At 41.2% G+C, this 17,686-nt stretch overlaps 1 protein-coding gene and 1 long non-coding RNA gene across 6 annotated transcripts in view; one reads left to right on the top strand and one right to left on the bottom strand.

Annotated features, from left to right (window-relative positions):
• Positions 1–16,138, bottom strand: part of LOC117976807 (uncharacterized) — a 34,739-nt gene extending 18,601 nt beyond the window's left edge. Inside the window, exons 1-4 of one of the 5 annotated variants that reach the window (XR_004667576.3) lie at positions 15,266–16,138; positions 3,241–3,305; positions 1,812–1,863; positions 327–444 (exon numbers count right to left, since the gene is read on the bottom strand). This is a non-coding gene — a long non-coding RNA (uncharacterized LOC117976807). The remainder of the gene's footprint in view (positions 1–326; positions 445–1,811; positions 1,864–3,240; positions 3,306–15,265) is intronic. The other 4 variants (XR_008621930.2, XR_008621929.2, XR_008621931.2 and 1 more) reach the window with 4 other exon arrangements.
• Positions 13,518–17,686, top strand: part of KCTD1 (potassium channel tetramerization domain containing 1) — a 203,108-nt gene continuing 198,939 nt past the window's right edge. Inside the window, exon 1 of the mRNA XM_008955728.7 lies at positions 13,518–13,718. Coding sequence (XP_008953976.1) covers positions 13,710–13,718 — 9 coding nt within the window. The 5' untranslated portion in view covers positions 13,518–13,709. The remainder of the gene's footprint in view (positions 13,719–17,686) is intronic.

Raw genomic sequence — 17,686 nt, 5'->3', positions numbered from 1 at the left:
GACAAAATTTTTGGAGAGTTTGAAATGTTTTGCTTTCTTTATTCTGAGAAGTGGAGGATAAGTTAAAGATACAGAATTTCCCTTTCAGTTTCTTGCCTGAGTGAAGCAAGAAGGTATTGATGTGACAATGCTTCCACTCAAATTCACATAATCCCTAAAAATAAAAACAGAGGTCGGGCATGGTGGTTTACTCCTGTAATCCCAGCACTTTAGGAGGCCAAGCCAGGTGGATAACGAGGTCAGGAGTTCAAGACCAGCCTGGCCAATATGGTGAAAACCCCTCTCTATTAAAAATACAAAAATTAGCCAGGTGTGGTGGCACATACCTGTGGTCCCAGCTACTCAGGAGGTGGAGGTAGAAGAATTGACTGAACTCGGGAGGCAGAGGTTGCAGTGAGACGAGATCGTGCCATTGCACTCTAGCCTGGGTGACACAGCGAGACTCTGTCTCAAAAAAAACAAACAAAAAACAAAAACAAAAAAAAACCAGAAATCTGTGTTTCAGAGATTATTACCCATTTTTTAAACATGGCTTTATAATAGAAAAAATAATATATAATTTGGCTTTTTCCTTGAAACCCAAGATACACATAATCTACCACACACACACACACACACGTATGTACGTACATGTGTGCTTTTTTGCATGTGTATTACATGCCAAGGGCTTTATATATGTTATGTCTGATCCTTCTGACACCACCACGAAGTGATATTAATTGCCCCCATTTTATAAATAAGCAAACTGATGCCCAAAAGATTCATTCAAGCAAGGCTGTGCAACTAGTAAATGGCAGGACCAACTTTGGCCTGATGTTCTCTTCACCGCACCACACTACCTCTTTCAGATGTCCAAGATGGAGCCACATAGCTTGGTTATGGGGTTCCATTAGTCTGCCCTCTTATCTTCTTTCAGCACCTACCCTGTGGCCATGAACCATTGATTCATAATTTTCCTGTACTCTCAATAAAATCAGGAACCACCAACCCTGACAAAGCTACCATCTATTGGCTCTAAGTTAGAACTAAAAGGTGGTTGTGGAGAATTGTTTCCCACAGAGAACTGAATTCATCCTGAGGGAAATCTCAAGGCCCTCTCCTTACCTCTTACAAATAGAACTATACAAAATATTTAAACAAAGAACATGGACTTAGCTGTGCTCTCTAAAGGTTCCTCCTCTAAGTAATGTGGACCAGTGTTTCTTTCTTTTTAAAAAAATAGAGATGGGGTCTTGCTGTTTGTCCAGGCTGGTCTCAAACTTCTGGCCTCAAGTGATCCTCCTGCCTTGGCCTCCCAAAATGCTGGGATTACAGGTATGAGCCACCATGCCCAACTTAGACCAGCATTTCTAATGTGTGATGAGGCTTACTTGCATCAGAATGTCCTTAGGTGATGGTTTTGAATACAGATTTTCACACTAAATTTACTAAGTAACCCTCTCTAGGGCTGAGGTCCTAGAAATCTACATGGGATTATTACCTTCATTCCAGAAAACACAGTAAAAGTACGGCATTATAATTTTATGGGACCACCACCCGATATGTGGTCCCTCATTGATGGGAATGCACTATGTGGTTCATGACTACAGTTCCTCCTTATGGAAGCTAATGGTAATTAAATAATCCCATAAAGGAATACTTGCAAATTGATTAATACTCAAAAGAAAAAGTCCAGTGAACTAAGAGTGCTTATTACAGAGAGCACTGATCTGGTCCCAAAGGGGAGAAAACCTTCCCTAAGGAAGTGATATCTGAGCTGAAGGATGAACAGGCATTACTAGGCTGGAGGAAGGAAACAGCATTCTACTTACACGAGATGCTTCTTGTGCAAAGGCTCTGGAGCAGTGAGCTGAGCTGGAAGAGCTAAAGGAGAGCAGCAGAGGGTACTCAGAGTGGGAAGACAGGAGCTTCATGAGAATGCAGAGGGAGATGGGCCAGATCAAGCAGGTCCTTGGGAGATTTTGGTCTTTACTCCAAGAGCAGAGAGAAACCATTGACTAGATGGTTTCATTTTTAATCTTTTAATGTTATTTTCAAATTTTATTTTTAATTTTTTTATGTTTACCTTATTTTTTATTAGGAGCCTACTGAGGCCCAGGGCCTTTCTATCAGCAAAATAAGTCTATGCCCCAGGAAGTAAAGTCTCTGCCTGCCTTCACTGCAGTTCACATTTTTCCTGCTTGTGAAAGGGAGAAGCAACCCCTCTGCATAACACAAATGTTGTGGGCAAAATGGGTAACTGACTTGATTTCTATATTACAAGTCAGTGGCTTAGGTTCATACTCTTTTCAAACATCTCTTCTTACTGTCCGGGCAGCTACTACTACAGTGCTTAACCATGGACAGGGAGTTTAGAATTCTGCATCAACCAAGTCTTTTGTTGACTATCAAGGACATTTGGAATTAAGCAAGCCAAGGGTAATCAATTCTGATGCTTTAGGCTATTAGACCACCCGTGGGGTTTGGGAGATATCTCCTGTTGTATATAAAATGGTACAATGGCTTCGTGTGTGACAAGCTCTCCTCCCTCTCGCCCTAATGGCCCTAATGTATTACATAGTGGCCTCTGCCAGAGGCAAGTACCTGACTACCTTTTGCAGGGTCCAATTCAGTTTGGGAGAACTTAGAGTCATTAAGAAATAATGGAATTTGTTTTCATTTGCAGAAGCACAACTTCTTTTTCTTCATCAAGAGGAAATGCGAATATCTACATCTATAATCAACATGAAACTACATATAGAGACATAGAACAGGCAGAGAAAACTGGGAGAATCTTCTAACTTTAAAGTGTTAAAACTTAGACCTCCTCAAGATTTTTTCTGTGATTTGGCACATGTAATGTACACCCGGGCAGAGGGTGCAAGGCCTTTCTCTTCTAAAAGGTTCAAGTTTCACTGATGTGAAGTTGGGGAAAGTAATTACTTAGAGAAAGAGTGGACAGTTTCCTTTGGATAGAAGCTGTCTTACACACTTAATTTCCTGGAGGAGGTAATATCAGCACCCCTATCAGGTTCTCCTAGTCTAATTAGGAAAACGACATTGTCAAGATTCTTCAAAATTAAAAGCCAGCCAATTAGGCTGTGAAGATGTTCCTCTAGAACTTTCTTTTGTTGGGAAACACCTTTCCCTTTATTTATCACCAACAGAGTATGTGGAAAGGCAAAGGGGAGAAGAAAGATGTTATGCAAGTTTTAAAAAAATGGGAATAGAATATGAATAGGGTGTCCAAAGAATGAAGACCTTGTGTTCTGTTCTCTTCAGTCCTATCTGTGTCCATTCGGCTTCCAGGCATCCTGCGTTGGACCCTGTAAATGAAGCCAAGTTACAGGGATTATGACCCAGCAGGGTAGTGCAGGCATATTGATCAGCATGGGAGCATTGGAAAGGTATTTTCTGCCACTTGTTTACTCATCTGCCTCCCTGTCTCCCTCCTTCCTCATATTAAAAAAAATAGGTGTGGGCATGGGCAATAGAAAACTCAACCTCATCGTGAATAGTTACCCTTCCTTTGGGGCAAAGCCACCCCTTTCCTGCTAACTCACAGGACAAAGGTCTTACTGAGGTTCCTAAAGAGCTGCATTGTAAACCACTATGGCACACATTTACCTATGTAACAAACCTGCATGTCCTGCACATGTATCCTGGAACTTTAAATTAAATTAAATTTAAAAAAAGAGCTGCACCCTGTTTGATATATCTGAGTTATGCATTTGACAAGCACACCAACGAATGAGCATATTAACTCCTCCCAGGAACCAAGCTCTGTCTACAGAGAGATCATCATAGAATCTCAGGAGCCCTTCCCACGGGTATGACATCAGAACAACTACAAGAGTCAGAGTCTTCATAGAAAAGGGAAAGAGAAAGAAGGAGGAGGAGGAGAGGAAGGAGAAAGTCATTAGTTGCTTCCTTCAAACAAGGAGCTTGATATCCCATGGATAAAGAAATTGGCTGATTTGATGTCTCCTGTTTTATTTACTGACTTTTGCGACAGAACAAATTATTTGAAAAGTTTATTCACTGTTTTCGTTTACATATGCTTCCTATAAGAGCCTGTTTTTTGTCTAGGAAGCCAGAGATGGATATAGAAAAGGAGGACTTGAGAGCAAGACAACTGGTTAGGAATAACACAAATGCAAGGTTTCCTCTGCTACAAAAAGTGCTGGTCCTGGAGTCAGACGAAGGCTCTTTCTCCTCTGCTATATGACTTTAGGGAAGTCATTCTTTCTCTTTCCTCATCTTCAATAAAATTAGATTAACAACCCTGGGTAAAAGAATAAAATGAAGCAGTGAAGGTGAGTGTTTGGTAAATTGTACAAATACAACTTCTCATTGTCTCTATCTGAATAAGGAGTGTTAGAAAATAGGAACGTTACCACAGGAAAATACCAGGACTACGTAAAATAATGTCAGCGCTAGCTAAGGCTAAATATATCAGAGATTAAAATATAGACTCAAAACTGTGTCATGATGCTTTGAAACTTAACATGTTGTCTAAAAGTGGAGAGTAACATTATCATCTTAGTTTACTTTCTGGTTCTTCCAGGAATGACAATGAGAACTTGTGATGTCCATGAATTCAAAGAAGAAAAAGGAGAGTGGTTTTACACCTTCTCCACCACCTAACCCCAATCCTACTACCTATAAACCTGCAAAGAAGCAGACTGCTTGGGCTTGTGTTTGTCCTTTAATTTATTTATTATCAATTTTACATTTTTTCTTAAGTTTCTATCATAGGGTTAGTTCTTTCTAGATCAAGCACAAGGAAAAACCTCAGTTCTTTTGCACTGATGCATTTCTAAGAGAACCAAGACACAGTTCAGGGAGGATGAGTTGAATAACCCAGTATTTAGAAAAGGCATACCTCTAAATATGATTATGACAGGCCACTCTGCCATCAGCACCAATCTTCCTTACAAATAATTCACAAAATATAATCAAAGATGAACTGCAGATAGAGGTCAGTTTTCAGGTTGAATAGATTTTAAAATCAGAGAGTGGCACCCTTATAGGAAATGAAGAAAGCAGAGAAAAATGTGTTTTTACTCTTTAAAATCTAAAAGGTTCTCTTGCTATTATTTCCAGAACAACAACAACAACAACAACAACAACAAAAATAACTCTATTTTCAGAAAATAAAAGAGCACCACTAAAACTGTAGCAAGTACAATGAGACCAGAGGTAGCTATTTAGGCTAAATGGACAGAACAGGCATCTCTAGATGGCCACAGAAATTATGAAAGAAAATCAAGGCTTTAGCTACCTCTAACCCAATCCAAACCTCAAAAAAAAAAAAAAGGTAAAAACAGGTTTTTGTTTCACGATTCTAAATAACCAGTTTAGTTCATTATTTTATGAATCTGCAAGCTGTTGTAAATTTTGTATTTTCATGTACAAGTTCACATCTACACAATGACAAACACATAGGACATGTCTAAAATATTGTCAAACACCAGGCTATTTTGTCTACATAATTTCAAGTATCCAGACACACCATTTAGCAATTTCCAGTGATTTGATTTGGCTCAGAATATCCAAGTTTTTATACCACAGTGAAGGAATCTGCAATGAATGGGGCATTTTAGCTGTGCCGGACAAAGAATGGTGATCAGACCCAGCTCCCACTCACGCTGGGTCTTCAATGTGATCAACACATTGACCATGTGGTCAACACAAGGTCCTGGGGTTTCTGCCCCACTTCTTTATGGGCCATCGTGACCAGGTGTAACTCAGATGTAACACTAATTAAGGAGAGAATCAGAGAACTAGATGCCTTGCTTTGTTTTTTACCGTATTGTACTTTTTTCCTCTCACCTGTTTCTTACAGTTTAATATTTGTATATCTTACTCATTTTTAATTGTGGCAAAAAATATATAAAATTTTCCATTTTAATGATTTTTAAGTGTACAGTTCACTGGCATTAAGTACAACAATCACGTTGTTGTCCAACCATCACCACCATCCACGTACAGATCTTTTTCATCTTCCCAAATTGAAACTCTGTACCCCTTAAACAACAGCTCCCCATTCTTTCCTCTCCCCAACCCCAGGTAAATACTATTCTACCTTCTATCTTTATGAATTTGACTATCCTAAGTACCCTACATAAATGGAATCACACGATATCTTCTATCTCCACTCTATTTTGATATTGCCAGAAAATCCAAAAGTTAGAAAGAGTTAAACCCTGGGTATGATCAATAAAACTAAAATAACAAATATGTATGAATACTGGCCATCTTCTGGGTTCTGAGTTAGATGCTTTCTCTTTGATATCTGTCTTTACTACATAAAGATAAGTTTTAAACTATGTATTTGTTGTAGAAGACCAAAGGTTTAGCTTCTTCTCCCCCCAAAAGACATCTTTAAGTAGGCTTTACTATAGGAAGAAAACCTGCAGTAATGCTTGCCCTTGCCTTGGGGAAATAAGGAATAATAGGAGTATAATAATGCTTTATCTATGAAAATCTTCAGACACAAAGAAACGAGATAAAAGGCTGATGAGTTACTACCATTATCTGCAAGCTCTTTCACAGAGGCTTTGTTTTGTTTAGGGACATCTACAATTAGAAAAGAAATAGACACACCAACTTTGTTTTCTCAGCAGGAGCTGCTGTACGTTTGGTACAATCGATTTCTTTTTCCTTTTTTAAAAATTAAGATATTCATTATGTACAAAGCAACCTTAGAGGGACAGATTGAGGATTTAATTTCAGATTTTCATGTCTGACTCTCATAACCAGATGGTCTTTACACAATGGAAGTTTTGTACCATCAGTCATCATTGTTTCTTATCACTACTATTATTAATGTTATTAGTAAAAATAATGTTGAAATCATTTAAACGTCCATACCGAATAGTCCTGTTGATTTGCTCCCCATCTCCCAGTGCACATTTTAACTGATCAGGCTAATACTCATTAAGACCCTAGAAACTGCTTTCTCTCCTGATAACTTTAAAGAAAGTGCAAAGATTCTTGCTATCAGCAGCAATTTGTTTACAGCGGCTCTTGCCAGAGTTAGAGTTAATACTTTGTTTCTTTTTCTTTTTTCTTTGTGTTTTTGTTTTTTGTTTGTTTTTTGAGCGAGAGTCTTGTTCTCTCCTGGCTGCCATGCAGTGGGGTGATCTTGGCTCACTGCAATCTCTGCCTCCCAGGTTCAAGTGATTTTCCTGCCTCACTCTCCCAAGTAGCTGGGATTACAGGCATCTGCCACCATGCCCAGCTATTTTTCATATTTTTAGTAGAGACGGGTTCACCATGTTGGCCAGGCTGGTCTCGAACTCCTGACCTCAGGTGATCCACCTGCCTTGGCTCCCAAATTGCTGGGATTACAGGCGTGGGCCACTGCACCTGGCCTTGTTTCTTGTTTAATTATTACTTATTGACAAGATATTTTTGTTGTTCTTGACCTTTGGGGGGTGTGTGTGTGTGCACACGTGTGTGTGTGTGTGTGTAGTTTTTGTTTTTTGTGGGTTTTTTTTGGTGGGGGGAGGTTGGCTATAGCATATTCACAATTCTTTTTCTTTTAAATACATTTTATATGTTTAACCATAGCATGATTCCACTGGATAAGTTTTATTGGATTTTTTCAGGGGTGGAGCAGGGAAAGGTTTCTTAAAAATTGAAATATGACATCCATATCATTAGAGTTTTAAAGTTAGTAATATGCTTAAGGCGGACTTTTTATGGTTAGCAAAGCTGAGAGGTTCTGACACCCAAAGGATGCAAATAGAGATAACTTACATAAATGTATATGGTGCCCCGGAGGTGCCGCAATTGTATTATGGGGTTTCTCATGAATGGCCTTGGTTCAGACAGTAGAACAGTGAAGCGAAGCTAAGTGGTTCTGTACCGGATGGGCTGTGCATGTGACACATTACACTGCAAACAGAAGTAACTTTCAGCGCCAGAGAGTTTACTAGGAGGCACTGGAATATGAACTAGTACAAAATATCTAAGGAAATGTATATCTTATTAAAAATGTTTCTTTAAAACAGCCACTGCATTTCTTTAAAAAGCCACTAGCTTTAAAATGGATAGCCTAACAGATTACATGGAATAATCTGAAAATGATAAGGTCTGAAGCTTAGCAAAGAATATATTTAATACATAAACTGGAGAATGTAGAAAATAGGATGGTATGATATGATTGATTGATTGAACTATTTCTTAGAGATTTCAATCAGCCCTGAAGTTTATTTCTTCCTATTTTGAAAACTGCATTTTCTTTTTTTTAAATTTTGTTTGTGAAGTGCTTGCTTATACTGATTTTGTAACTCCTGAAAGGCAAAAAGCAAATAATTATGAAGAAAGAGGTTCATGGCAGAATTCTAGTCAAGTACCACTTCTTACACGAGCAATTATACATAATGCTTAATTAATTGTTTTATATGTGTGAGACAGTCTTGTCAAAATCAAGGATCCTCAATGGAACAAAAAGAAAGTGTGTTCACCAGTAAGCAGCATCACAAACATGATTTTTCATAGCTAGGATTTACCTTGGAGAAAATCTCATTTCACCCCATTATCTTACATGTGACAAAGTGAGATGTCCATGTAATTTCTAGATGAAATAATAAAACAAGACTTAGTTATTATCTTTTAAAAAGATTAGCCACAGAGATGTTGATAAATTAGTACTCCTATTGCAAAGATATCCTTCTTCTATGCTGTTAACTTAAACACTAGAGACCATGTGACTTATTCAGCTACTATAAACCAAAATGATAATAGTTGCTATCATTTATTGAGAACTGACTGTGTGCTAGGCTCAGTTCTAGACACTTTCCATATATTATCCCATTTAACCTCAAAATAACCCTTCAAAATAGATATTTTCATTCATATTTTATGGCTAAAAAAACTAAGGATCAGGTAACACCACAAGTTAAGGTGGCAGAATTACTATTGTAACTCAACTAGAGTCATAAAATCTACTTGCAATTATTTATTTAAAATATAGAAGGTAAGTATCCAGCAAAGAATTTCAAATGCCAGTAATGAATACAGATGCTTCACAACTTTCTCCACACATCTACCTCCTTGTGGACAAACAGATTTCTCAACTGAATAAGACTATCAAAAACAGCTGTCAGGGTATCCAATCATAGTCGGGTTTTATTTCTTCATACATCTGTATTGTTTTACAGTGTGAGATTATAACTAGTGTTCATATTAGACAACCAGAGAAGAAACTTTGATAAAAGATCACATTGGGCCATGGGCCAGGCACGGTGGCTCATGCCTGTAATCTCAGCACTTTGGGAGGCTGAGGCGGGTGGATCACCTGAGGTCAGGAGTTCAAGACCAGCCTGGCCAACATGGTGAAACCCCATCTCTACTAAAAATAATAATAATAATAATAATAATAATAATAATAATACAAAAATTAGCCGGGCATGGTGGCGCATGCCTGTAATCCCAGCTACTGGGGAGGCTGAGGCAGGAGAATCACTTGAACGTGGGAGGCAGAGGTTTCAGTGAGCCAAGATAGTGCCACTGTACTCCAGCCTGGCCAATAGAGCAAGACTCCACCTCCAAAAAAAAAAAAAAGAGAGACCACATTGATTTAAGGGTCTCAATACAAGGACTTGGTATGTATTTCTGTTTCAGAAATATGCCCATTGGCGTATCTGCAACTATTAGAAGATTTACTTTCTCAGAAGATGAGGTATTACAAACTCAATATTGACAGTGATACAGGAAACTAATAGGTTTTCCAGAGGCTAATTATAAACAGGTGGTGGCTGGGGCCAAACTCCAGGAATCACAAACCCATTTTGTTAGAGCTCATTAATACTTCTATTCAACTCCAGGAAAATGTGCACATTCTGCAGCATTATAGGGGGTTTCAGGTTGGCTGATAAAAAACAGGTGATTTTCCCACAAAAAAACTGACCCAGGGATAAAATAAAACAATATAATTAGCCTTCCCATGCAGCAGGGCCTCTCATGGTAGTCACAGGTGGATTCTGCTGGAGCAATGATGGAAATGCTGTTGTTTAGTGACCAGGTAGGGGAAACTGTGGCAGCCTCACCACAGCTAGTGGTATCTATGCACACCCAGGTTGAGCCCAAGCACTGAGGCCTCTCTCTTCTTCCTAATGGAAAGTGCAATGGGATTTTAAAATTTGATCTGAGTGTCTGACTGCTTCAGTGGAGGGTTCTGCAATTTCACATTTCATCTCAGCAGCTAATGTCCAGATCTTGTCAAATCACCGCCAAGAATGTACCGCAGGGCTACCCTGGACAAAACCGTGCTGTTCTGTGGCAACTTGCACTCTGAGGGTTCAGTGACTGTGATGCAACCAAATGTGCTTTCCCATGCTGACATTAGAAGGGAGGCTGCTGCTCCCCTCCAAGAACATCTCGTTTTCTCTTCCACAACCGTCGTAATGCAAACCTTTTTCAGCTGAGCTGCTAGTTTCAATTCAAAATATCCTATCTTGGTTTTTTCTGCCTTTAAAAAGTGGTAGAACTTATTTTGACAGTGAGATCCTGGAAGATGAAAACAGAAAGAAACCAGTTTTCTTCTTGATTGTTTTCTTGCTGACAATTTTATTGCCATTGTCTTCCGTGTGGCTAATGGTTGTTAGGCTGCTGGTCTCATACCAGTTATTTACAGGAAAAAAAAAAGGAGGTTAGATGGATTTTTAATATACTCTTTTTCCCAATTTCTTAAAGATGGGCAAAAAAGGTGCTACAGACACCCAAAAATGCAGATTATTAATTAGATAAAAAGTACAAAAGTACTTTCAGGTCATTTTATGATTGCAGAGGCTGACTGAAGTCTGTTAAGTTTGTATCTCGTACTTGGCAAGATATGAACCTGACTTTTCACATGCTATTTCACTGACAGCCTATTTTAAAATTTAAAATAAATTTTCATTACTCTTGATTTAAAGGTCATGAAGTTTACTGATTTCTTTCTATTGCATGGAACAAAATAAATTTTCAAAATATTTTATACAGCCTCAACTTTGAGATCCCTTTGAAATGCAAGAAAATAAAGATCCCCACCACAATAGAATGAAAATTTACCTTCAGTCTATTTGCCACTGGAATTACTACAAGTTCAAGATCAACCAAACAGGTTGAATCACTTTAAAATCTCAATGGCCTAATGTTTTAAAAGATCGTCTTTTTGTAAGTGACATCATTCTGGAATATTAAAATGTCTTATAAATGTACATTTCAGAACTTAATTCACTCAAATGAATATTATTCTCTTCAGAGCAGTTATCTTAAAAAGGAAAGCCCTTTTTCCAGTAATAATTTCATTGCTTAAAATATTTTGAGAACTGTCTTTATTCCTCTTAGGAACTAATAAGAAAACTGTCCTGTTTTTAGTCCTATTTTCTTTTTTTGACTCTAAGTAGCATAAGCCATCTTTCTCATCTACTTAATGTCTAGACCTGGCAATAATTTTTTGTGTTGTTGTTTCCAAAGTTAAATGATCAAAGATCAAAACTTTGTTGCCATCAAAGATATTTAGAAGATTGTGCTACAGGATTTGAGGACAATCTCAAAAAGGGAATTTCAAAAGTACGGTTCAAGCCATGTCAACAAAATTTAGAATGCTATGCTCAACTTTGCAGGGTCAGGGCTCGCAGAGGAACGTCACTCACCTTTCTTCTTGTCCTGCCTCTTGTGGCCGATCCCCTGTCAATGGCTGGCTCCTGACACTGGGCAAGCTGCCTGTTTCCCTCATCTATAAAATGATGCCAAAGGACTAGATGCCTGCAAAGGATCTTTCCAGTTCTAAAATTCTAGGACAATGATGCATGGTTCTCTATGTGACACTTGATTGTTTTTGTTTGTTTGTTTTTAATTAAAAGTCACTTTAGGCCACACCTTTAATGTGTTCAGTCATCATATCAGTGATTGGGGATATTTCTTCCATAGTCTCTTTTCTTCTCACACTCTCCTGTATTAACATTTAGTGCCATTTAGGGGCAAGAACAAAGTTTTTATTCCATTGAATTCAGGGCTTGTGGACATTTAAAATTTTTTATTGTAGATCAGAGAATGTATCAACCTTGTGTGTGGGGATAGAGAGAAAAAGAATGTGCAAAGATCTCATGTAATATAAACCTGTTACATTAAAAAAAATCTGCCAACACCCCTGGCTCTCGTTATGATGTTAATCTTTCATGTATTATAGCACTAATCTGATTGACTCTATTTACTTTTTAAAAGCTCGGTCCTTCCCTTTTCTGTTGGCATTGCAGCAGTTGCTTATCTTAAAGGAAAAATGATGGTTAAAAAATACTTCCTGTGAAATGCTGCCAGTTGCAGGTATTTGCAGGACATGTCTGGTTCTATTTAGGGTTACTTTCTTTCTTTAGTATCCTTGGCCATATAACCTGATCTTTTCCATAAGAAATGTCAGCAAAGTCTTTGAATTAATGAACTGTGAAGTGCTCAAAAACATACCATTTCAAAAAGTATCCTACGAGGATATAACAGTAATGGGAGGTGATCCTTGAGTTTATAACCAAATATCCCACCCTAACTAAAAAGAACTAAGATAACCACTGGCCCAGGCACAATCTCCTTGAACAAAGACCTAAAGAGGAAGAACTGATGAGGAGTGGGGGAGGTCAGAACCAGAGTAACAATCTGGGGAAATGTATTTATGTTAGCCTGTCTAGCTCTGTTGAGCACTTCCGTCAAATAATGGAATTATACAACCCCCCCTATAAAAGATACCAGGTGGAGAATAGCAAAGAGAAGGGAGGAGGTGAGGTGTGTTCAGAAGGTTGATCAAATAAAACTGAATGGTAGGTCCTTGGCTACACCTAATGTGGGTTTTGTTTTCTTTTAATTTTGCCATTAAAAAAAATGCGGTGTCACTCCTTCAATCTTTCTACAGTTCTGCATGGTTGAACATATGAAATGAGTTTGTATATCACCCTCAGGCGCTGATTCAGACTTGATTGGGGCAAAGCAGACTGCATGTGCTTATTTTTATCCACGTCATTTGGGACGTTATGTCGCCAAAGGAACCAAAAATGTGCTGCTCTATTGCCAAATTATCACCTATCCTTTTATCAGACAGGGCGATGATCCTCAACAAGTTGTGCGACCTTAGTGTAACAGCAATGTCAGGTCAACTTGAGAAAGTGAAGAGAGAGCCCTAGACACAAATAAAAAGAAACAACCAACAATCCTTATAATTATCATCATCTGCTGCTTTTCCCTCTTTTGGCAAAGAAACACTCCATCCATTTGCAGAAATCGCCCGCGGAAACGTTACATCAAAACTAATCACAACGATTAAAATCAGCTTTTCTGTGCAAGAGGAGGGTAAAAAGCAAGTTGGAGGCTGGAATGAGACTGTTTTTCCACCAAAAAAAAATCTGGAAAAAAATTTCCTATGTGTATATTTCTCTATACGTATATGTAGAGCTTTATTTTTGAAGGAGATCAATTGTTTGCCCTGTGATCGGTTAATTTGATTTAAGTTTTATTTTGGAGATTGATTTAGACTAGAGGTAGAGGCATGAGCTAATTGTATCCTGATCCTTGCCTTGAGGGGTTTCAAAGCCCTGGAGCAACTCTTCTCTGTATTTTGTTCTGTCTACCTTAGCCAAGCTATTGCATTTCTCTCTGGTGTGGCGAGCCGAGCAGATCGCTGGGAGAGAAATCGGAAAAGGGGGGAGAGGAAAAGGAAAAGGGGACTTGGAGAGAGACTTTGTGCTTCAATGTTTCAGGTAAGATCTGACGGTTTGGGTTTGTTATTATTTGCTAAGGAGGGTATGGCTGGGACTTTGGGCGCAACTCGCTTTTACGCATGTGCCAGGCATGGGGCGAGAGCGCGGCACACTCGCACACACGCCGCCCGCCGCGGCGGGCGACTAGGAATCCGCTTGGACCCGCGGCGGGGCAGGGGCCGCCGCCTCCTCCGGGGCTGCCGCTCCCGGTTCTCGGCTTTCTTCCTCCAGTGGGAGCTGGCGCGAGCAGGGCGGAGCAGAGCGGGCAGGAGGAGCGGGTGCGGCCAGCAGGGGCCGCGGCCGGGGGCCGGGAGCTGGCGCGCCGGGGCCGGGTTTCCGGATCTCTGGGCCGGGTTCCGGATCTCGGAGAGGAGCCGCCGCGGCTCTGGGAGCCCGTGCCAGAGCCGCCCGCCCGCCGCTCCGCGCGCCAGCCTCCCCGCGGCCGCTCCGCCGCGGCTCTCCCCCGCCCTCCCCGAGCCCCTCCCTCCTCCCCCGAGCCCCGCGCGTCCCTTTCTTCCCCGGCGCAGAGCTCCGCGCCCGCAAACCGGCCCCGCCGAGAGCGCCCAGCGCCGCGGGGGCGCCCAGAGCCAAGCGCACATCCCTGCGGGGCGCGCAGGGGGCGGCGGCGCCCGGGGCTGCGCTCCTGCCGGGGGTAGGGGCCCCGCCGCCCCCTTCTCGCAGGCAGCCTCGGCGGCGCCCCCGGACGCCCCGTGAAAGACGCCATTGTGGCGGCCGAGCGGACTGGGGCCCGGGGCGGTTTTTCCTTCCCCCTTTTGCCCGGGCCGGACCACGCCGCTCCCCTTTGTGGGCCGCGGCCGGTGCCCGGCGCTCTTCGTCGCCGGCCGGGCTGGTCCAGATTCGCCGCCTCCGCCCACCCGGGCGCCTTTAAAGCCCCCTCCCACTCCCTCCCATCTCCAGCCCTCCTCCCCCTTTTGGATGCAAACGTTTCATTTATTTTTAAAAAGCTCTTATTCCTCTTCCTCCCCACCTCCTCCCCGGATAAAGGGCACAGCACATGCTCCGGATTAGAAGTCTCCTTGGGAGGCGGGGAGGGGGCGGGGGCGGCGCTGGGACGGGGGAAAGATGCGAGCGCTGCAGGTAATGGCTGTGGCTTTGCTGCGCTCGCCTCTTCCCCGCGCTGCCGTCAGCGCCAAGTCAGGAGCCCGCATCCTTCCCTCCCCTCCTGGCGGCCTAGGTTCCCTTAAAGGGACAGTTTCCCGGCCGCCTCTGGCCTCCGCCGTCTGAACCAGCGCTCGGGGCGCAGAGGTGGGCGGGAGGGATTCAGTTTGGCTCCTTTCTGACCTCTTTCCTCCTCCGCCCCCCCAACTCCCGCCGCCCCCCTACCCACTCCCGCCACCCTTCTTTATTGAAATGTGAAGTGTGCTTCCTCTCCTGCCCCCAAGAGGGACCTGGCTAGAAAACAGTCCGCGCCTCCTGGAAAAAGAACGGGGTGGGGGGCGCGTAATGGTGAATTCGCGTTAAAAGTGAGGTCGAGCCCCAAAACATCCAGGAAGAGAAAAGCAGACCTGGGTGCAGGAATCCCTTACCTGCACGCGCGCTTCGCACAGCCGCCCCGCCACCGCAACTTGCGAACTGTCGCGGGTAGACAGTCTGCCTTTGTGCTTTCGAACACTTGCACTGTCGTGGAAATGATTTTCTGGTATCAAAACGTTTTCAGTGACTGTGCTTCGGGGTTCGGCTGGGCGGAAGCCAACTAAGTTAGCAAAGTCGCAAATGGGGCCGTTGGCTTTGTACGTGGAGAATGACACACGAGAACTGTCCAGGATCCCAGTGGCACTGGCTTCTTCGCTGAAAGGTGCACCGCAGTAGGCAGGAGTAATTTGGTACAAATGTATTACCTTTTAGATAATAGAACTGGCTGCTTTCAAGCAAATCCTTGACTATGCGGTATGTGTGCGTGTGTGTGTCTGTGTGTGTGTGTATCCTGAGTGGTACTGGGAGACATAACAGTTTAACATATTCTTTAAGAAACGTTTGCCTTCTGTTTTCAATCAACTAAGCTGGCAGCTAGAGATACAAGTTTATTTGAGAATACCCTCTGGGTACCAAGCATGCTTGGATTGTTTTAGCAAATTAAAAATGAGCAAAATGCTTTTACCTTCTCAGCAGTAGACTCCTTAAGAGACCTCCTGTTTTGTGTGTATGTGTGCGTTTTTTAGAGAAACATTTTCTGTGTATATCTCAAATGTGTTTTTAATGTGGAAAAGGAGAAAATAAAGGATTTTAAAAGGCTGAGGCTGATGCTGTAGAATGATTCATTAAACCTGATTCTACATCAAGGAATTCACCTACATATATGGGAATCTGTGGCAACTAATAGCCTACTTGGTGAATTTAAAATAGCAGTGGATCCGTTTGTCTCCTGGATAATGGGCAGTGTGCCGATTTATTCCTCGTGTTTGTATTTGTGTGGCATTTGGCTTACTACGAGGGGCTGATATTCAGGAAACTAAAACACTGACTACAACAGTTTGACTCGGGAGTCCTGCTGCTGCCTGAATGGAAAGAATTGTGAGCAGTTGTTATGATGACAGTAGGTTAAATGTTTACTAATTAGGTTGCAAAGGTGACCATGAAACTTTAAAACTTTGCATCACGGAGAAAACTTCATTGGGTTAGGCTTATGTTAAGAAGAAGGTATCTAATTAGGCAAAAATGTCACACAGCCGGGAAGAAATTTTGAAATGAATTGAGGGTGAAAGATATTTGTCAAAAATCTCCCACCACAGTATGCAAAACGACTGCAGTGATTTTGCTGTATTAATTATGCCTGAAGCACAATATATAAAGTTCTCCAACACACACTAGAGGTCTCTCTTCTAGCTGTAAGATTTTTGTGTTTGTAATTCTTTGCCAGGGCTTGCATAGTAGGGATGCACAGTAATAGCTTGTTTCATATTTACTTAAGTAATGTGATTTACCGACCATTCAACTTACTCTGATGTGAGATATTTATTTTGGGGGAAGCCTTCAGTAATCATTCTACAAATTATGCCACTTAAGTATTAGGAAAGTAACTTCAGTAAGACTTCAACTAGATGATGATGAAAGCGTATTATTCGATTTGTGTTGAATAATGCATTATGGACCTTTTGGCATCAAATTATTTATCCAAAGCAATTTAGGTTTTTAAATGTAAGAGTAATTAGTGACAGATGTATTTTATCAGAGAACTTTCTTAAACCTCCATTTAGCTCTGCATTTAGCAATAACAATTGCTTGCACAAATGCTTTCTTGTCTTAATGTTTCTGAATCAGAGTGATAGTTTTCTACTTCTGATGTGATGTTTTTAGCTAAGATCTTTTCCCATTTGCATTGCATTTGAGTCATTCAAATGATGTTTGTGAACCATTACTTCACCAACGTTTTTATTTAGTGTTTATTAAACTGCATTTCTGAACCTTCTTTTGGACTGCAGTTTATAATTTCCCAAGCAAACAGAGCATTTATTTGCTCCATCTTTAGGACGAACTATCTTGGGAATAAAAATGAAATTTTTGGATGCAAGCATGTATGCTTATTTTAATAGCTTACTCATGCAGAAGTGAGACACAACTCGCTCTGGCTTTTCATTCATAAAAACATGCTAGATGTAAATAATGTTTTGCTTGTTGATGAGTTTGGTTTGAGATAACTGAAGAAAACAAAACAGATTATCCTTTAAGCATAATAAGCCTGTGTTCATTAGGTCCATTCATTCATTCATTGAACAAATATTTGTGCTTGCTGTATAGGAACTACTGTGTTAAATGCTGGAGACACAATGGTGAGAAAAAGCATTCAGAGCCTCCAATCTCGTGGAGCTTATAGTCCAGACAGAGAGGCAGACATTCATCGAATAATTGAACAACTGACAGAGATGAGTGCTTTGAAGGAAAAGGAATATGGGGTTCTGGTAGCATTAACTTAAAGAGGGCCAAAATGGCCTGGACCAGGGTCAGAAGTG

This window comes from Pan paniscus, chromosome 17 (assembly GCF_029289425.2).
Source record: "Pan paniscus chromosome 17, NHGRI_mPanPan1-v2.0_pri, whole genome shotgun sequence".
NCBI lineage: Eukaryota > Metazoa > Chordata > Mammalia > Primates > Hominidae > Pan > Pan paniscus.
Note: the sequence above shows the minus strand (reverse complement) of the source record. Positions and strands in the feature narration are given on the sequence as shown.